Below are 20,589 nucleotides of genomic sequence, written 5' to 3' on the forward strand. Positions count from 1 at the left end.
CAAACCCGCAGGGCCTCAGTGTCCCCAAGCCACAGCATTCGGCCCCAAAAGGCCCCCCCAGTGCTGGCATCACCCCCCTGACCCATCAGAGCCTGGGTACACCCAGCCCTGCTGCCACAGCTTCAGCCCTGCAGTGCCTGGAGGATGCTCACAGCTGGCACCAGCCCTCCCTGCCCCAGGATGCTGTGCCAGGGCTGTTGGGGGTCCCATGGATCTTCCCAGGTTGTCCCTGCTCTGGCACCTGTGGACTGATCCCTACAAAATCCTGTGTGGCACAGCCAGGACTCCTGCCAGCCCCTGCCCTGCCCAGCCCAGGCCAGCGCTGTTGGCCTTTGCTGGCGCCTCAAATCCCCTTTCCAGTAATGGGGGCAGAGCCCTGGACAACACAGGTCAGCCCCAGACCCCCCTCAGGGACGTGCAATGCCCAGGGTAGGTCAGTCCTGATGCCCCACAGCCCAGTTCCCATCCAGCAGCATCCCCAGCACCCCATCCAAGATTTTGGGATGGGAAACTCCTGGTATGGACTCTGTGGTCCACTCTGTGTTCCCAGAGCTCCACACCCACATTAGGATGATGCCAGGGTTCTGAGAGCAGCCCCACAACCCACCCGTGGCTCTGTCATGGGTCATGTTCTGCAGCAAGAGGAGCCGTAAATAGCCCGGCCCTCGGATGGGACGCGCCGGAGACGCTCTCCAGAGCCAGTGGAAAATCTGACAGGGCTTTCCACACTTGACTGGGTTCCAGCAAAGCACCGATAGCGCGGGGGGCCCTGGGGTTTCATGGAATGGTTTGGATGGGAAGGGACCTTAGAGCTCATCCAGTCCCATCCCCTGCCATGGGCAGGGACACCTTCCACTGGACCAGGTTGCTCCAAGCAACCAACCTGGCCTCAGACACTTCCAGGGATGGGGCAGCCACAGCTTCTCTGGGCAAGCAGCTCCCCCCATGCTGGGGACCACAGGGGTGTTCACAGGAATTCAGCTGTGGAGCCACAGTGGCCACAGCCAGTGGGGAAGTGGCCAACCAGCCCAGCACCCCCCAGAGCTTGTGCCAAGCCCTCTGCTCGGACAGAGGGAGAGCTTAGCACAAGCTCTGCAGTGGTTATTTTTCTAAAAACACACAAATTCTGTGAAGAAAATAAGTAAAAACACTTTTATTAGACAAATATTAAAAAGGACAAACTCCAAACAAGAAACAACTCAGGACAACAAGAAAATATTTACATAGTGAAGGAATTGTGCTGGAAAAATGACTCCAGCTCACCTGTGTTGGGTGGTGGAATTAAAAGTTCATGTATTTTAGTACTATATTTCAAGAGGGGTGTATAAATTTTAAAGGGTTTGGCATGTTCTAAAGTCAACCTTAACATGAAAATGACCACAAAGTGTCAAATAATGGGGAAGAGGGAAGTGTGGCAGCACTCGCTGGGCACGTGGCTCCAGTGCTCACCAAAAAGGGGATGTTCCTGTTTGAACAACTCTAACTTATTTAAAACCAAGAAAAAAACCAGCTGTGTTCACCTGTAAAGAACATTCTGGAGTGGTTTACATTTGGTGAAGATTTCTTAGGCTGAGGTGGTCTTTGGTGAGAGCTCTGGAGCTCTGCTGAAGGCTCGTTGTGGATCTGGAGTTTAAAATTTTCCTAAAAACTCAAAATATATCGTCCTCAGAGGACTCCTCCAGGTACTGGACAGGTTTCTTGAGGCGGCCAGGCCTGGCACGGGGCTGAGCTACAGGGCTGTCAGCACTGGCGTCAACGGTGAAGGTGTCGTCCTGTAGCTTGGATTTCTGGAGGGAAAGCAGGAAAGGAGTCACGGATCTGAGCATCCACAGGGAACAACACAGTGAGCACCACATGCCCGCTCTGCCATGGGGATGGTGGATGTTTGAGGTGGTGGGAGCAAACCAAGGATCCGGGGTGTCTGACCCTTATGAGAGAAAGGTTCTTTCCCCAGAGGGTGGTCGGGCACTGAACAGACTCCCCCGGGACTGGTTGTGCCCCCAAGGCTTCCAGAGCTCCAGGAGTATTTGAACAACACTCTCAGGCATAGGTTGGGATTATTGGAGTGTCCTGTGCAGGGCAGGGAGTTGGACTCGATGATCCCTGTGGGTCCCTTCCAGCTCAGAATATTCCATGATTCCATGACCCCCCCTTCTCCCCATTCCCCACACCCAGGTAGAGGTTTGACCTCCACCAGCTTTTCCTGCCGGAAGAACCGACCCCCACTCTCTGTGGTTCCCTCGGCGCTGACGGCATTGCACAAACCTTTGATGCAACAGATTTGGCAGGCTTCGAGCCGAAATCCGAATCGGAATCCGAATCCAAAGAGCTTGGCTGCCTCTTCATAACCTTCCTCCCCTTGGCGTTGTCACCCGCGGCGCGCAGGGGTCCCTCCTTTGCCGCTGGCTTGGGTTTGGGTGCAGCCTTTTTCTTGGCCAGGATATCCACGATGGAGGGCTGGTTGTCTGGAACAGAACACGGCGTTAAACCCCTGTTTCGCTCCTCTCTTGTTCCCAGTTTGGGAATTACTTCCAACACAAACAGGCTCTGCGCTGCCGCGGGGTCAGCACAAAGGTCATCTCCGTTTGAAGCTGGGTTTTCTAGAAAGATCTCTCTTCCACAGATGGTGAGGAATGAGGTTGTTTATCTGCTCAGTTCCGCTACATTTAGAGGATCGAATTAAAGCGTCCCCAAAGCAATTTACAGACTATTTCAGATTGAAAAGTCCTGATCTCTCAAGGCTCCATAACCCATCTCAGACCTTCAAACTCCTGCACAGGGAGGAGGGAATTTCCCAAACACTCACTCATTCCTTCATAACTATATTTTCACTTTTTTTAAGAGCATCTTGAAGCACAACTTCCAGTTCAGCTCATGTCAGGCCATCTCTGAGTGATAACATGCTTTCTCAATTTAGGAGTGGAAGTAACACTATTTTCCTGCTGGGATCAACACTGAGTTGATTCCATTTGGAATATGCAAAACAGTGTCAAAGTCTGGCAGTTGAGTTTAAAAAACCCTGAGTCAAATGCTGGAGATGCATGAGATGGATCCAGAGCTGAATAGATCAAACTGCCCCCAAAAGCTTGCCTGCTCCAAGGCAGCTTTCTTCCCAAAAAGACGTGAAGTGGGGCATTGACTGCAAGACACAAATTCCACTCGGATTGTCCCTGCCAAGTATTACATAGCGCTGTAGGAAGCATTCACTTTTCTTGTTCCCAAACTAAAATTCCCTCCCTCCAAACATGTCCAACATGAACTAGAACATGATATGTTTGGAAACAGACCTCAAACATGACAACCAGAGAACCTCTGCCACAAACCTCAGATCTTTGCTGAAATGCAAACTCCAGTTGCCCAGGCCCTGGAACGCCAAGCGAAATCACTCGGACCATTTCCCACAGGAATTATAATTGTTCTCTAGAACTGATGTTGCTGAGCTGCCCTTACCCTTGGTGGCTCCGGCTTTCTTGGCTGCAGCAGGTTTTTTGGGCACGGCCTTGGTGCTCAGCACAGGGACGGACAGAGCTGCAGGAGCCTGGCTCACCTTGTCCTCAGTGACATCTTGGACTGGAACTGGATAAAGAAAGCAGAAAGTCAGCTTGAAACAGCCAAGTTATCCCCTCTGATCTTCCCTGTGCACTGCTGAGGGATTACAATCCACATGGTTTAGAGGTCTTGTACTCACCAGGGACAGCACTTGGCACTGCCTTTTGCTTGGGAGCTTTCGCTGCTTTTTCAGTGGTTTCCCTGGAAAACAAAACCCCAAGTTTTTAATTCAGTTTATGATGCACTAAATAGATGCATTAAAAAAAGCGCTTTTAATTTCTGTGTAGCATTAAGCACAACTCATTTCCAGTGATTATGGAAAAATACTCACTTGGGAGCAGGTCTGGGCTTGGGAGGAGCCTTTTTCTTAGAGTTTGTGTCCGATTCAGAGTTGCCTTCACTGTCACCCTGGAATTCAGACTCCTCATCTGAGCTGGAGTGATTTGAGTCCGAAATGACCATGGGCTTGACTTTGGCTGATGGAAGGGCACAGATGTGTTATTTTACACATTTGGCAATATGCAGCTCAGTTTCTTTTTCAATATTTTAGCTGCAGTTATTAAAAAATAAGGATCTGAATAAAAACAAGCAGATGCTGAGACTGCCAGGGAGAAGACTCCAAATGACAAGTGTGTTCTGTCATTTGGAGTCTTCCAACCTCACGCACAACACATTTAATTTGCCAAGACAGTTGTGTAATTAAACCCAATAACCATATTTCTCTAGTTGCCCATTTCTGCTTTTCCTTGAATATGTGCACAAATGGTAGAAATATTTAATAGTTTCAGACAGTAAAATAAAGAAGCCTTTTAAAGATGATTTCTAAATGTGATCTGAGGCTCTGGGAGGTCCCTAAATAGTCTGTTCCATTTTCTCCTCCACAAGGAGGACCATCCCTCTCCTGCATCCGTGTCCTCACTCACCTGCTGCCTGGCGAACCACTCGCTCTCTCTGAGGAGGTGCTTCAAAATCAGACTCTGAATCAGACCCTGAGTCAGACCAAGGGTTTCGTTTCTTGGTTTTCTTTAATGGCTTGAAAGGCAGAGTGGCCTGTCTCTTAGCTCCTGAAAAATATTGGGAGGCAGGATGAACCAGCAAACTTCCATGTGTAATTCAGGCTCAGCCAGTTCAAGCTCAGCTTAGAAATACACTGAGTTCAGAGGAGTCTGGCTTAAGCAAAGAGAAATAGGAATTTATCCTGCTTGACTGGTATTCAGGACCACTTTCTCACCTAGTTATTCCAAAACTACTGATCCTAGATGTTGCTTACCACCTTCAGGAAGAGGTCAGATAACCAAACTGACAATCCTTTCCCTCCCTTTCCATGGAGAGAATAACATCAAAGCATTTACCTTGCTCAGTCTTCGGCTTCTGTGCTAGTCTCTGCTTCAGGCCTGAAGACTCCTTCTCTCCGGATGTGTTTTCATCCTGATTCTCATCAAATTCAGTTTTTTCACTCTGCAGATGCAAGCAGATAGCAAACAGTGAGTCAGCTCACGGAGAAGAGGCACATGGGGTAATGGAGGAAGGAGCTGCTTATTTTAGACATGTAAAAGTTAGTGGTACAAGAAACCTGAGTCTGTGAAACAAACTGTGTGTAGAATTGATTACAGACAGGATCTGTAAATTGGACAGGATCTGCCCCCAAATCAGGTGACTTAAAAGGCAAAATCCAACATGAACAAAAACAGGAACTGTGGCCCCACTCCTGAGTGCCCTGGTCCTGCTGCTGCGTGCTGGCTCTGGGGGGGATGGGGATGCAGGACTGGACAGGGTGGGATAAAAACAAAAGCAAGTTATTTGGAAAAACTGTTGGGTGGAATTATGTGGAGGAAAGGAGTGACCTGTGTGGCTTCCAGGGCCAAACAGGTGAGGGGATGGGTTAGTTTTTTTCTGTTGGAAATGGCTGAATGGCACAATTTCAACCAGTCCTATAAAAAGAGTTCAATCTTTTTTATCTCCTTGATACAGAGAACAATGATGGCATTAAGTGGCTGAAAACATTGCTGGGAATGCAAAGGCTGTTTTGGAGAAGGGAATGTACTGGCTGTGCTTCCTGCCTGCTAGAGGGTTTATCAAATTCCCAAGACACCTGGAACAACCTTACTTGCATCCACCCCCTTTTCTGAGCTACCAGCCCATCCCTGGCACTGCAACATGTCAAAAATTTCCCTCTAAGCCATCTCCTGGTATGTTAGTGAGTCTGTTCTCCTTCAGACTGAGACACCCCCATTCCCAGTGTTTCCCAAATCCTAAGGTCCTGACCCTCTCCCTGAACGACTGCTTCAACAGGACAAGTCTCACTAACAAGGACTCACATTTCTTTAGGATTGTATTGAAGAGGAGGTAAAGAAAGATTAAGCATTTGGAATGTTCTCTTTTACCTTTACTTTCTTTTTAGTTTTCTTCTCTGCCTCTGCCTTCATCTCAGCAGTGATCCGAGGAACAACCCTGATGCCATGAGGGGATGGCATTACTTCTGGCAGCTGGGCCTTCTTCACCTTCGCTTTCCCTCCTTTCACCTTTAAAGGTTTGCCAGCAATCCCTGCACGCTCATCCTGCGCTTCCTTGGCCTCCACTGCCTGCAGAGGGGAGCATAAAATAACACAAAAAATACAGAAGTCTAAGAAGGGCTGGTGGATAAGAGGAGGGAGTTGATCATCTGCACTGAGCAATGACATACATCGAGTTCTTCAATGAAGGCAGCAAGGTCTTCCTTCCACAGGTCAGAGGGACTCTTGCGCTTAAGGTTTTCCAGCTCCTTTTCCTAAAGAGAATCACAGGTGATAATCATTAATCACACGTTTCAATCCACCATCCAAAAAAACCCTATATAACACATAATATATATATGAATATAATGCTTTTATAAGGAAAGGAAGGCACATACTTTGTTATCCCTTTGCTTGCAGAGCTCATCTTTCTTCTCCTTGGTCAGATACCACAGGGGCATATTCAGCAGGTAGTTGAAGTCTGGGCCAGAGGCTGCAGCTGATTCTTTGTCACTCTCTTCCTCCTCCTCCTCCTCTTCTTCATCCTAAATGTGGATTTGAAACAAATGTAGTCAACAAAAACCCTGACACATAAGGGTAGGGCTACTGATCAAACACGGAAGTTCTTGAATCCTGCAAATTGAAAAGCCTCTCTAAGGATTATGAAGCCTCAGAGCTTGGGGCCAGTTTGGGCATATTCAGAGGATGACTGAGGCATTACCTTGTTTTGAGCCTCCTTCCAAGCCTTCACCGGATCAGACTCGTACCCTCTCTGGATAAGAACTTGAATCAGCTCTTTCTTGGGTTTGTTTTCTGCAAACAGACATTTCAGGATTGTCACTCAGTGCCCACTACCAGTCGCTGTTAGGAGTGACAGATGAGCTTTACAGTTTGGATCCTGTGGTTGTAGCTGCTCTGAATCCTACAGAGCTCCAAACCAGCCTTTCCACATCACAGCTGGGACATGTGGAAGAGCCTGAACAACACCTGAAAAGCTCCTATTTAGCAGGTGATTTGTCAGGCAAGTATTGCTCCTATACCAGTCAAAACAATGTTAATATTTTTCTTTGTTTCCATACACGCATTTCCCTTGCTTTAAGTAGTTTTTGAACTTGGGGAAAAAAAGGTATGATGGTACAAAACAGGTTTCATCATGACAGGCAGGTGGAAAAAAAAAACCCTTGATAGCTTGGTATAGCTTGCACCTCATTAGACATCACCCGGGAAATTTATGCTCCAAGTGCTCAACCACTGGAAATGCTTCAGCTGGAATTTGCTCCTTTTTAAGGTATCAGAAGCCATCATCCATGAGACACAAATACAAATGAAACCAGCTCTGGCAGCCTTGGAACTACTTATTACAAAAACCCAAGAAAATGCATTTCAGGGGAATTATTTCTCTTCCCGAGTTCAGTCAGACAGACTCGGGCTGCTGGGATTACTGGGCTGCCTTCAGACACAAACCACAAAGCATCTTATGACACGTTGTCTGGCCGCATCCTCCGCGAAGGCAGCGGAACACAGCCCGGCTTTTACACCGAGGGGGAAAAGTTGATTGAAAAATGTGTATCTGCTTCTTTTTCTAGCTCATGATTCTCAGATACTGCTACTTGAGTATCATCTAAGCTTGAACCCCTAGTCCACTGAGAACGTGATTTGGAATATCTTTGCAGAGGTTCACAAAGATAATGGAGAGAGATACAGATTCTTAAGAATGCCTTTAACAGCAAACACTGCTCCTTTCTAACCCCAAAAATAATTAACTTACTCCTACCAAGTCAGAAATAAATGTGAATTATTGCTAAACTAGTAAAAAATTCACTCAAAAATTCTCAAACATGGACCAGGAAAGCTGCATAAATATCCTGTTGTCATTAGTATGTGTATAATACACAGACCAAGGATACTCTGTGAAGCATTTTCCCCTTAGATGTCACTGGAAGAGAGATAAGCCCTGGTGTGGTTTGTAAAAGCCAGCCTGGGGCTGAGGGGGTGCTGACAGAGCTCAAGAGATCACCCAGTTCTCCCAGTTACAATCCCAGTCTCCAAGAACAACATACCGATCACAATTTTGCCATCTATTTTCTCCAGGATGAAGCGAGCCTGGTTGCTCAGCTTTGCAGACTCGGCACCCAGCATCCCAATAAGCCATTCCTTCCTCAAATTGTAATATCGGAGCCGGAGTTCAAAGAACTCCTTAAGAATATCCTGGGGAGAGTCGTATTTCTTGAGAAAGCCAACATGGTCAAAGAGAACCTGGAGGAAAATGAAAGAACACAGGCGTTATGATGATAAAACTGATTCCAAATCCACTGAAAGTTACTGTAACACAGGTGTGATAGTACCACCCAACCAACAAAGTATCAAATCTCACTGTTGTTCTAGAAACTACTTCAGTTTGTGAGCACAGCAGCAGAGACAATTTTAGAATTTTGACATTCTTGAATACGCACAGTAGAGTTAAGGTTACTTGAATCTTAGAGCTCTGTGCAGGACAAACATCTTGCATCAAGCTTCACACATTGTCTGGAGCCAGACGTTCAGTGCCCCTTGCTGCTGGCTCAAAGAGCTCTGCAAACTGTGATTTCAGATCATTTTGCCTCCTTCAGGCAAACCATCCACTCTGGGCCTACTCCTAAGCCAGGCTCTTGACCTTTGAAAGCTGATTTAAAACCAGTAACAGCAGAAAAATCAAAGTGAATAGGTTACTGCCAAAGAGGATTTTTGTTTCACGCAACAACTGCAGCTGTCCACAGAGTCTGAGTTAAACCAAGAAATTCCTTCAGCAAAATCTGTCACATACCATGGAGTTGCATGTTAAACTTGTTTGGAGTTTGAAGACCTTATGCAGCCCCACAGCTTCGGCTTCTGCTAGTTTATCTTCAGTCATCTTCACCACGAACCTCACTGTGGTGTCTGTGTGATATTCTTTATAGTCTGTGATTAGAGGGGGGGTCTTCTCAGTCCCGTTCAACATCGGCTCCAGAACCTGCTCTTTATATGTCTGAGGAAAGAAACAAAGTCAGACCCAAACCCCACTACTCCCTTTTTGCTTTGTAGAGCAAACTGTACATTCCCAGAGCAAATTCCCTCTTTATTACCTGTGTCCATGTTCTGACAGGCAGCTCAGTGATCTCGATGGTTGTAGAATCAAGGATGGACACTTCACCACTTATCACATACTGATTAGGCCCCAGCTCGTCTATGGTGCCTTTGAAATTCTTGTAACTGGGAAGCTGAGGAGAAGAAACACTGGATTCAGTTTTGTGTGGATGCCTCTTTTTTTAAGCATGCCCATAAAATGCTCAATATGAGCTCAATAAACTAACAGGGAAGACATTTGCCTTTTACTTATATTATTTACCATTGGCAGTGGCTCTTCTCCATCCATCAGCCGGCGGATGTTGTTCACAACTTCCCTGATATCGAAGTTGGGGATCTTACAGGCCCAGCCAGTACCAATCCCTTCAGCCCCATTGACCAGCACCATTGGAATGATGGGCATGTACCACTCTGGCTCCACACGCTGGTTGTCATCATAGAGGAATCTCAGGATGTTGTCATCCATCGGTGGGAACACCAAGCGTGCCAGGGGACTGGAATGGAGAAGGGAATTTAAGCACAAATTCTTGTTACAGAACACGACCACCATGCAAAAAGAAATCTCCCTAATTTTTATTATCCCACCCAAATTTCTCCCTTCGTTTTTGCTTCCATTTCCATATTCTCTGCTCTGATAACCATGTTTCCATAATCTAGCACCTGAATCTCACTTCAATTATTGCTACTCTGAGCATGCAAGTATAGACCAAAATTTTAAAGGGAAAAAGAAAATTAGTTTTTCATTCTAACTGCTGTAAAATTGAGTCTTTTAAGACAGTAAGAACTCTGGAATGCTGACCTGAGCATGGTGAAGATGTATCGAGGGCTGGCAGAGTCTTTCCCTCCGTGCAGCCTTGTGCCAAACTGACCGATGGGCTGGAGCAAGTTGAGGTTATTGCTGCCCACAAAGTTCTGAGCCAAGTTAATGATGGTCATCATCAGTGCGGCCTGCAACGAAAGGAGGTGCAAAACTGAACATGCAGAATGGTTCAGGGGATGGACAAAGTAAGGCAACATTCACATGGAGAACTTAACTGATACAGAGGATAAACTCAGTTGATGAAATGCTGGAGGAAACTCAAGGAAAATGTGTCCCAAGGTAATCTGAAATGTTCTAGTGACCCACGTCTCTATCTGTTGCTGTCTACCTGCTCGGAAACCTCCAGTGAAGGATTCTGTCAGTCTCCACAGAGAACCTTGTTGTAGTGCTTAACTTGTCCTGACCCAGCCAGAAAGCTTATTAACATCTGCCTAAGTCCATCACAAATTAAGTAGGTTTTTCTTTTTCTGCTTTTTGAATGAACTATGCTCCCATGAAGTCCAGGACAGGCAGAGTGACCAATGTCAGACTAAATTAATACTGAAGAATTAATCGTGGAAACAGCTGAACAGCCACTTCCCTTTGGTGTACACACTCAGACATCTAATTTGCTTTGGAGGCATCGTAATTCACACCAACAGAAGGGCCTTTTGCCTTTCCTTTAAAGTGTTTTGCACACCCAGGCAGGTTCTTACCTCACCGTGATGGTATGAGGACATCTCAGCGACAGAACCAGCCAGCTGAGCAACCTTCACCTCCCGCTTATCGTTTCGCTTGAAACAGGTGAACAAAACTTTCCTCTGACCTGGCTTCAAACCTGTATGAAAAAAGAAAAGACCTTGTGGTTAGAACATGTGATGTGATGCACTTGGCTTGTGCTCTTTGGAGATACAAGAACTACTTATACACCTAAAGATTCTGCACCAGGTGAGTAAGATACTGGCAATAATTTACTATAAAATGGACAAGATGTTTCATCCGAAGATGAAAAACCTTTGGACAGCAGAAAACAGACTTCAGGATACTGACCCTGAAACCTCAGCAGGTTCCCCGCCTCTGATGTGACATTGAACATCCATCTCCTCAGTTCTGGAGATATACCATGCAGAATCACGACTTAGAAATCACTTACCATCAACCAGTGATGGGATTGATCTCTCATTATCTGAGTTTGAGAACAGCACTAACTCCTTGTTGATGAAGTCATTGTACGTCAGGTAATCGGTATTTTTCCCATACAGGTATTCCTAAGAGAAACAGAGGGAAGATTGCCTTAATTTTAACAGGGCCTAATCAGTTTTTTGGCTAGTTTCACTGAAATGGGAACTCCTTTTAAGACCAGCTAAATACAGCTCAAGTGCTGACACCCTTTGCATGGCAAAGGGAAACATTTCCCAGGATGCATTATTTCCCCCATTTTGGAGGAAAGAAAGACTTCATCTGGCTCTGCTTGACTTATCATTTTCCTATTGATACAGCAACTTGAAAGATGAGAGTTTAAAATGAAATTAACTGTTGGATAATTGACAATGAGGCTACAATGATGAGAGAAGAAGCTGCTCTGCAAAATCCTGACACATTTTCAACGTCCTATAATCCAGACCTGACTCACTACCTGAGCTGTGTGCAGCTCTGGTGTGCCAGGATGAAGCTGAGAACAGCCCCAGGCAGAGACTGGAAACCAGTTTCCTTACAAACATAAACCTTTTACCTCTGGCAGACCGTGCAGCTTCCGTTGTCTTCTATCCTCCATGAAATTAGTCAGCCACTCCTTTCGCTCTTCTATCTTCTTCTTGCTAAAGGCCTGGATGTTACAAAATGAAAAGTAACTCAATTCCAGAACGTTCTGTGGTTGTGCACTATTGGATCACTTGAGAAAAAGGAAGATCTTACCCAGGAGAACAACATGCAAAACAGGCTGATTTAAGAGGCCAAGAAATGCAATAAAAGGTTTCTGTAGCTAAACGTATTAAGAGCATAATTTCCACCACTCTGTAGAGGACAGAGCAGTTAGGTTTAAATTTATAGATTTTTAATATAATAACAGAAGACTAAAGCAGATTTGAGAGGAAATTAATATTTTGGGGGAAAACTTGATTTTTTTGGCATTGCCTAACAACTCTGAATATTTCAGGAACAGAGACTAGCTAAGGTGAAGTTCACAGAAACGAGGACTGTTTTAATCCACCATTTTGCACTGGGGGAGGAAAGGGAGATCCGACTTGGAGAAAACTGCAGCAGAATACACAGAAAAATGTTAAAGGAATATTTACTATTGTGTCTGAAAATGTCAATTGGTTTGTAGTGATTAGTTTGTTCTGAGCTATATTTAAAGCCCATCATTAAAAGGGTACTCTTGCCCTGAGGTTGAGGGGCAGATTCGCTGCTCCTGGTTCAAGTAAAGCTGTAGCCTTGGTAACACAGAGATTGTCTCCAGCCAAAAGGCCTCAAAGAGCATTTTAAGAGAAAATAGAGAGCACTCTACAAGGTGAAATACCAAAGGTAGTAAGTCAGCAATTAAATCAAGTGTTAGTTACCAGGGTGATCGCAGCATCGTCTTCAGGCCCAGAATATTTGAAGCCGATTCGGTGTTTTGCCATATCTGCAAAGTATTCTTTGGCCTCCTTCGATGTGCTGGTACCCAAACCTGCAGGGACAGAGAGTTAATCCTAACGACTTTTTGCCTAAATTAAGTTCCAATTCAAAGAAATACTTTTCTATGCCCAGTTTTTGTGATGCACCATATGAACATACAGTGTGAAGATGATTTCCTGAAAAGTTACTTCAAAACGAGATGTATCACAAAAATCATAAGAATTACAATTAAGTGAGCAGTGGCATATTGTAGTTTTGGATTTTGTCTGTAATTCCTGTTGATATCTGAAATCTAATTGGAATATCACAGGAGGGAAGAGACTTGGGAGACACCCAATCCACATCCTTTCTGCAAAGCAGGACTGACTGCATCGAATCATCAATGCTCTAACTTGGATCAGTTTCACCATATTAAGTTTTTACAAACCTTTGTAGTACTTGATTTTCCATGAGTTGTAGTTCTGAGTACTGCTTTTCCATTCTTCAAACTCAGGGATACTGTAGAATGCAATTTCTTCTTTGTTTTTAGAGGCCTACAGTGGACAAACATTTTAACTGTGAAATGAAAGGCATTTTTGGACAATGGATCCTCAGTCGTCGACCTCATCCTCCCCCAGCCCTCACCTTTATGATAGGAGTAATGAATTCCTCCAAAAAATTGTGTCTTAGAAGAGATGGCCAGTTGTGATGGATGAAGTTGATCAGCAAACCTTTGATGTGTGATCCATCCTGATCCTGAATTATAAAAGAAAAAAACAAACCGTATTTTATCAGGGAATGATGGAAATGACAACTGTTGGCTTAATAGTAAATGACTCTGTAATTCCAGCTAACTGACTCTATTAACTTTCACCTCTAAAAAGGTGACCATGTGTTAATTGCTGAAAATTAAGAGAAACAGAAAAGGCAGATTCTTGGTGAAAAAAAGGTGTCAAGGACTGGTCAAGGACTTTGAATCAGCAGAAAAGACTGGAAAGACAGTGTTTAGCTGTTTGATGTTACTCCCCATTTTACTTTTTTTTTTGTGGCTGAAAAGACATTATGACCCACTAAAATGTAAAATGGGAAAAAGAAACACAGAGAATTGGGGACAACAATAGGAGCAGTTAGAGAAAAGCAGTATTTTCTTCCTATCTCTTTATTTAAGTGTTGTTATCCTCTCCCAGCTTTCAATTTTAATGAACCTAACCTGATCTGTCATGATCATAATCTTTCCATAGCGAAGAGTTTTTAAAGATTCTTGATCTTCATAGTTCTTTTTATATTGCAAACCCACAATCTTGATGATGTTGTTGATTTCAGCATTTTCCATAATCTGAAAGAGATCACACAGAATAAAAACTTCTTTCAGACTCAAAATGTAGCTCAAGAAAAGTATAAAGTTATCCATAAGTGAATCATTGGCCGAGTTCTGTCCTGCTGGTGTTTTTTGCCTTTTAGAAACTTGTAATTTCTAATGGTTGCATTACTCTAGGTAATTCCAACCATTTTCCAATCCACAACACAAACAGTATCCCCTCAGGCAAATCACTGAACAGGACTTAATCAATATTCCTACTTAACCAGTGAGGCAGACTCAAAGTGAGGGAAGACTCAGGTATTTAAGACACTGCTCCTTGGAGTTCCAGTGCTCCAGGTGCAGCTGCACCGACTCATTGCACAAATCTCACCACACTTTCCAACATGTAACTGTAACCATTTTCCAACCAACCTGCTTATGAGAAGCTTCCCTGACATTGAGGATTTTCCCACGAAGAGGAAATACTCCATATTTGTCTCTACCAACCACTCCCAGCCCAGAAACAGCCAGAGTTTTGGCTGAGTCTCCCTCAGTCAGGATCAGTGTACAATCTAGAGAATTCTTGCTGCCTAAAAAAGAAGAAAATCGAGTCAGTTTTCTACTTAAGAAATGAAATCCAAGGCTGCACATTCATGACTGAGCAAGTATAAATAATCTTCTAACACAGTTTTTTTGGCACTGCACACAGTAAATGGGGATAATCATAGTAAATGGGAGCATGAAATGGAGGTAAAACTATAATGACAGGTTTTCTCACTTTTCCTTAGGAGACAAATCTTATGTTTAACAAACAAGTTTTAACTGTTTTTGAATGCATTGGTTAAAAAGGATGTCAAACACTTACCAGCATCGTTGGCATCATCCAGCTTAGGAACACCCTTAATCTTGGAGTGTTTCACAGCTGAACATTTCTTATTCAGCTGGTTCTGAGCTTTAAATTTTACCCAATTTAGGATACTTTCAACAATGCCACAGCCAACTGCCTGCAATACAAAACGCAATCCAAAGTTGTGGGAAAAGCCTCAACATGACAGAAACTTTTGTTATGTATTTTTACAGACATCTTGACTGCCCGTGTACATCAGGACTTACACCCTTAATGAATTTTTCACTCAGTTTACAGGTAGAGCCGAAGTTCTTTGCCTGCAGAGTCATGTTCTCCTTCGTCTGAGAGTCAAAGGTTGGGTTTTCAATTAAGGCATTCACAAAAATCCACATGTGGTTCTTCACCTGTAGTTAAATCACAACAAGGATCACACACTGTACAGGCTCAGCCCACTTGTCAATCACACAACAAGGAAACACTCACACTGTAGGGTTTGGAATTTTCCTAGATATTTTAATTTTGAACAGCTAATGAACACACATGAACAGTGTTAGATGATTTGGGATGTCAAGGAATTGGCATCTCTCTGCCTGAAGAGGTGTTATCTAACAGATACTGAGGTTTAGTGCATCTACACTGACTTATAGTGATTACAAAAACACATCAGTCAAGCAAAGAGAAGTTAATTGGATTAAACTGGACAATATGAGACTGCTATAATTAGCAATCTTATATCTATTGTCTGTACCATGGAAATGTGTTATTAATCAATGGATTAAGCTGAAGTTACAATTTGCAGTAATGCTCAAGTTGTGTTTCCCAGCTGGGAAATTCTGACATTGTACCTGGAAAGGCTTCACTCCAACTCCATTTTTGTTCTTCTTTTTCACAACATCAATGAGTTTGGTCACGAGCTGGTCAGCTACATAATCCACGTGTCTGCCACCCTGTGGGGAAGGGGACAAGGACCTGGGACTGAGGCCACTAAAACCCACAAATACCTATTTAAAACTTTAAGCATATTCTTTGCAACATTAAAGTATTTTTCACTAACATGTACACTTACAAATAGCCAAGAATATTAAAGTTGAAGAATATGGCACTAGCCTGACTAAACACACTGAGGAGTTACCTTTGTGGTGGCAATGCTGTTAACAAAGCTGACTTGCTGGAAGCCTTTTTCACTCAAAGTCAAGCACACTTCCCACCGGGAATTGACTTCCTCATGGATAACTTTGAGTGCATTCCCAGTTTCATCGACCTTATCCTTCAGATAGAGGTCCACATAGCTGCGGAATCCTTTCACCTGCACGTAGATGAGAGCAGACAACTGGTTGTTAACAGCTCCTATAAATACTTAATTCACATCCTCCTGCAAAGCGGGTGCAGAAATCCCTCCTGCACGTGTTCCTTTGCTGTGTGTGATGACAGGAATGGCCTCAGTGGAATCTCACTGCTTAAATGGCACCAAAACATGCAGGTATTTGTGTTTCTTTTCAATGCTCACTTACAGGCAGCCTCTGTCCATTCAGGAAAACTTTGACATCCTTTGTGGATCCAGCAATATCATACGCTCTTCGAGACATCAGTGCTACAATGTCCTTATCCAGAATGGTCATTTTGAATTTGGCCAGATCAGGCTGGAAAGTGACACAGGTGTAATCATCTCCATCAAAGTATTTCAGCTTCATTTCTCCAGCCTTTCCCATATTGTCTGTCCAGGTCTGAGGAAAGGAGCTTTGGTGAGTTGCAAGTCAAACGCACACAAATAACTACCTTAGTTTTTAAAAGCGCTAAGATGGTTTATGTTTTAGATACCTTTAAATTAAACAAAAACTCTGGTTAAAAACCAGATTCTGATGCTGTCTGCTAATTTCATTATTCCTTTGAATTATATTTTGTGAGTCTATATTTCTCTAATCACAGTGAACTGACTGCAAGGTGTGCCTAGAATTTTGAAACAAAGACTGAGGGTCTCATTTGAAAACCTCAGGTATAAACTCCCTGAAAAGTGCTCCTACCTGCTTGAATAACTTTTTGTATTCGTGACATCCAGTTTCCACAGTAAACTTTGTGCTGAATATGTTGCACAGTTTGGCTCCATAACCATTTCTCCCCCCTGGAATTAGAAGGAACACAGACTCGTGTTATTATCTTTGTCCAAAACCATCTAAAAGAATCCAAGACTAACTGGAGTTTGTCAACGTCAGCCCAATCCAAAGACAGCTGTCAACAAGCAACAATATTCTACAAGCTCAGTATGCAACTACAAACTTTGATTTACTTAGGGTTTAAGAGAATATTCAAAGACAATTTTTCCTGTTTCCATGTTTGCACTGTTATTACGATTAAACAGAGCACAGAGACTTCTCTGATAGATTCAGAATGTAATTTTCATAGAATCACAAATGGTTTGGTTTGAAAGGGACCTTAAAGCCCATCCAGTCCCATCCCCTGCCATAGGCAGGGGCACCTTCCACTATCCCAGGCTGCTTCTAGCCCCAAGAGGCAGGACAAGGCTGTGGGGAGCAAGACTGGCCATAAATCTTTGTCTGAGAGAGTTTGTTCCACCCAGGGCCTTCCCTCCCTCTAGCTTAGCATCCTGCAGCCACCTTTGTCATGTTGGTTTCATTCAGAGGGGGACTCAAGGCCATGAGGTCTCATAGAATCAGAGAATCAGAGAAGGTTTGGGTTGGAGGGACCTTAAAGATCATCTCATTCCAACCTCTGCCATAGGCAGGGACACCTTCCACTATCCCAGGTTGCTTCAAGCCCTGTCCAACCTGGCCTTGAACACTTCCAGGGATCCAGGGGCAGCCACAGCTTCTCTGGGCACCCTGTGCCAGGGCCTGACCACCCTCACAGAGAGGAATTTTTTCTGTATATCTCACCTAAATTTCCTCTCTTTCAGTTTTCATCTGGAAACTGTATCAAGGACCCCCTTTCTGCCCTTTCTAGTTTAGGTCACACACTTAGAGCTGTTCAGAGACATTAGTGCATATCTGAGCCTTCCTCACCTGTGACTTTCTTCTCGTTGTCATCATAGTTGCTGGATGTCAGCAGCTGTCCAAAGATCAGAGCAGGCACATAGACCTTCTCCACTTTGTGTTCAACAACCGGGATACCTTTCCCATTGTTCCACACACTGATGGTGTTATTCTCTCTGGGGAGGGAAAGAAAAGTCTGTTTTTAAGGCTGCAAATGGCTTAGCTGTGAAAAAAGTCACAGAAAGGCTCTGGGGAAAGGCACCATTTCACCAGGAACAAATCTGTGCTCAGCAAGTGCAGCAGCTGCCAGCAGAGGGGGGACAGGCAACACAGAAATGCCCAGATCTGCACATGCCGGCTCTGAAATGGACCCACACACAAAACCCTCCATCTGTGCTCAATCAGGATGAGAAGGGAGAGGAAGAGGATGGGAAACAACAGCAACGAAAGAGCAGCCGTTTCCTCAGTCAGCCCTCTGTAAGAGTCCAGGGGACTAAGCAGAGAGAAAGGTTTTCACAACTGGTGAATTAAGTTTGGGCTATCTCAGATCAGCCCCACAGCAGAGCCCTGCAGTGACACCTCAGCTTTGCAGAACAGCTGAAGGCAACAATGAAATCAAACTTACACATCAATTGTGATTTTAATGCACGACATGTTTTTATCCCTCTGCTTGTTGTCTGCAGCATTGACTAGAAAGGAAAGAGAATATTGTTAATTTATTACATTCTCAATGAAGGGAAAACTATGAACTATGAAGTGTTCCAGTAGAATGAACACAAAAACTCACTACAGTGTTACTAATAATCATCTCGGCATGAAAATATTTTGTAAATTACAAAGAGGAGTACAACAAGTTATCATGGAATTATGAAGGCTGGAAATGACCTCTGAATTCCTCCAGTGCAACCATTAACATAAAAGGGAGAATTTTGCGCAGAATGAAATCAGGTTTGTAATTGGATTTTTGAAATTTTTCTTTTCGTTTGTTTTCCATGAACGGTTTGCTATTAAGTAGTGCTAATAAGTTCTTGATAATTTATGTTTAGTTCCAGTTTCTTGCGTTCAACCCCCGTTAATAACCTGCCACTCACTGACTCAACGGATCTGTCAGCTTACCCAGAATCTCATCAAAGATTTTGTACAAGCCAGGCACAAAGGTCACATCTCTGCAGTTGAGGCCAATGCCTTCATCATAAACCCACATTTGCTGGAAAAAAAAGAAGAAATTTGTAAGTCCCCAGGTACAGCCCCTCTCCTGTGCCATCCGTTTGTAAAGCAGATGTTCTGTGCCTTGTAAACAGACACCCCGCCTGCCCCGAGGCGCTCAGCCCTGCTCCCCCCTGCTCCTGCCTGGGTGACGAGCTCCACGGAGCCGATGTAGGTGTCTGGCCGGAGCAGGATGTGCTCCAGCTGCGTCTTCTTCTGGTAGATGTGCTCCACCGAAAGCTTCTTGGGGCCATCGGACTTGTTCACACGGGCGTTCTCATCCGCGGGCTGTCGGGGGAGAGGCAGCAGCGGTGAGGGGGGTGAACAAGGGGAACACGAGGGGGCCAGGCCGGGGAGTGGAAACAGGATCGGGGTTGGGAGGGGGGGCGAAGAGAACTGGAATCGCAGAGGAGCGGGGAATCTGAGGAGAGGGAGGGCTGGGAAAAGGGCCGAGAGAGGGGCCTGGGGAGACCCTGAAGGAGGACCGAGGGGGGCTGCGAAGGAACCGGGGAGACCCTGAGGGGGCCCGGGGGGAACCTGCGGGTGCCCGGCGAGGTCTGAGAGGGGCCCGAGACCCCGAGGGGACGGTGCGGTGGGGGATCTCGAAGCCCCGCAGGGTCGGGGGCGGCGGTCGCTGTACACACCCGGAGAGGCGACGGGGACTGCGAGAGCTCCAGGGCGGCGGCGGCGGCGAGGGGCTGGACACAAGGCCTGCGCTCTCTCCGCCCTCTAACCAATCAGAGGCTGCTCCACGCGTTCAAACCGACCAATCGAAAGGGAGAGCGGCGAGACGGGCAGCGAGACCGACCAATAGAGGAGCGAAAGGGCGGGCGCTGAGGCTGCCCGTTTGCCGTGGGTGGTGGGATGTAGTGGGACACACTGGGATACACTGGGATTCACTGGGCAAGCCCTGGGAACACACTGGGACACACTGGGATTCACTGGACAAGCCCTGGAAACACACTGGGATATACTGGGATTCACTGGGCAAGCCCTGGGAGCACATCGGGATACACTGGACAGACCCTGTGGGCCCACTGGGGTACTGCTACACACTGGGCAAGCCCCAGGGACCCACTGGGACCCATTGAGGATCAGTGGGATATGCTTGACAGACCCTGGACACCCACTGGGATGCACTGGGAAGGCCTCGGGAACCCACAGGAATACACTGAGCAAGACCTGGCAACCCACTGGGATATACTGGGACACACTAGGCAGGTTCTGGGACTACAACACTGACCTCACTGACATGGAGACCTGTGTCAGGGTGTCCCCTCCCAGTTTCTGCCAATCCCAAGGGGACTGGAACCCGCTCCCAGCCCCTCCAGCCCCTGTTCCCATTCCCAGGTGGTCGCAGCGTGCCCCCCCAGCCCCTTGCTGCACCTGGCCATGTCCCCCCAGAACAAAGCAGGGTGTCATAAAAACCAACATTTTTGTGTCTTTATTTCTGGGTGGTGACCGTGTTGGCTCCAGTGGGGGTGGGAGGCTGCAGGCACAGCCTGGCATTGCCCCATGGCACAGGGATCCGTGGGATGGCACAGCTGAGGATGGGCACAGCACAGCCTGGCTGTGGAACCAGTGTCCCCTCAGTGCTCCGGCACAACTCCAACACTGCCCATGGTGCTGCCAGGGACATTCCCTGGCCACACAGGACCGGAGGAAGGCCTGGAGCATGTGGCTGGGGGTCACTGTTGTCACCACATGTGCCG

The 20,589-nt window shown here is 45.6% G+C and overlaps 1 protein-coding gene across 1 annotated transcript in view; it reads right to left on the reverse strand.

Annotated features, from left to right (window-relative positions):
* Positions 1-1,137: 1,137 nt before the first annotated feature.
* The window catches only part of TOP2A (topoisomerase (DNA) II alpha), a 20,339-nt gene continuing 887 nt past the window's right edge, over positions 1,138-20,589 (reverse strand). The window contains exons 3-38 of the mRNA XM_017745971.1: positions 19,686-19,756; positions 19,522-19,604; positions 19,022-19,165; positions 18,788-18,878; positions 18,297-18,360; positions 17,702-17,847; positions 16,706-16,803; positions 16,196-16,408; positions 15,817-15,990; positions 15,530-15,631; positions 14,951-15,088; positions 14,703-14,841; positions 14,270-14,427; positions 13,748-13,873; positions 13,183-13,293; positions 12,986-13,091; positions 12,501-12,610; positions 11,675-11,767; positions 11,096-11,210; positions 10,659-10,780; positions 9,943-10,091; positions 9,406-9,637; positions 9,143-9,277; positions 8,845-9,045; positions 8,102-8,297; positions 6,763-6,854; positions 6,440-6,586; positions 6,233-6,316; positions 5,934-6,131; positions 4,902-5,007; positions 4,473-4,613; positions 3,881-4,025; positions 3,689-3,750; positions 3,451-3,576; positions 2,266-2,465; positions 1,138-1,787 (exon numbers count right to left, since the gene is read on the reverse strand). Of these exons, the coding sequence (XP_017601460.1) occupies positions 1,650-1,787; positions 2,266-2,465; positions 3,451-3,576; positions 3,689-3,750; positions 3,881-4,025; positions 4,473-4,613; positions 4,902-5,007; positions 5,934-6,131; positions 6,233-6,316; positions 6,440-6,586; positions 6,763-6,854; positions 8,102-8,297; positions 8,845-9,045; positions 9,143-9,277; positions 9,406-9,637; positions 9,943-10,091; positions 10,659-10,780; positions 11,096-11,210; positions 11,675-11,767; positions 12,501-12,610; positions 12,986-13,091; positions 13,183-13,293; positions 13,748-13,873; positions 14,270-14,427; positions 14,703-14,841; positions 14,951-15,088; positions 15,530-15,631; positions 15,817-15,990; positions 16,196-16,408; positions 16,706-16,803; positions 17,702-17,847; positions 18,297-18,360; positions 18,788-18,878; positions 19,022-19,165; positions 19,522-19,604; positions 19,686-19,756 (4,756 nt within the window). The 3' untranslated portion in view covers positions 1,138-1,649. The remainder of the gene's footprint in view (positions 1,788-2,265; positions 2,466-3,450; positions 3,577-3,688; positions 3,751-3,880; positions 4,026-4,472; positions 4,614-4,901; positions 5,008-5,933; positions 6,132-6,232; positions 6,317-6,439; positions 6,587-6,762; positions 6,855-8,101; positions 8,298-8,844; positions 9,046-9,142; positions 9,278-9,405; positions 9,638-9,942; positions 10,092-10,658; positions 10,781-11,095; positions 11,211-11,674; positions 11,768-12,500; positions 12,611-12,985; positions 13,092-13,182; positions 13,294-13,747; positions 13,874-14,269; positions 14,428-14,702; positions 14,842-14,950; positions 15,089-15,529; positions 15,632-15,816; positions 15,991-16,195; positions 16,409-16,705; positions 16,804-17,701; positions 17,848-18,296; positions 18,361-18,787; positions 18,879-19,021; positions 19,166-19,521; positions 19,605-19,685; positions 19,757-20,589) is intronic.

Source organism: Corvus brachyrhynchos, unplaced genomic scaffold, assembly GCF_000691975.1.
Source record: "Corvus brachyrhynchos isolate BGI_N302 unplaced genomic scaffold, ASM69197v1 scaffold30, whole genome shotgun sequence".
NCBI classification, from domain to species: Eukaryota; Metazoa; Chordata; class Aves; order Passeriformes; family Corvidae; genus Corvus; species Corvus brachyrhynchos.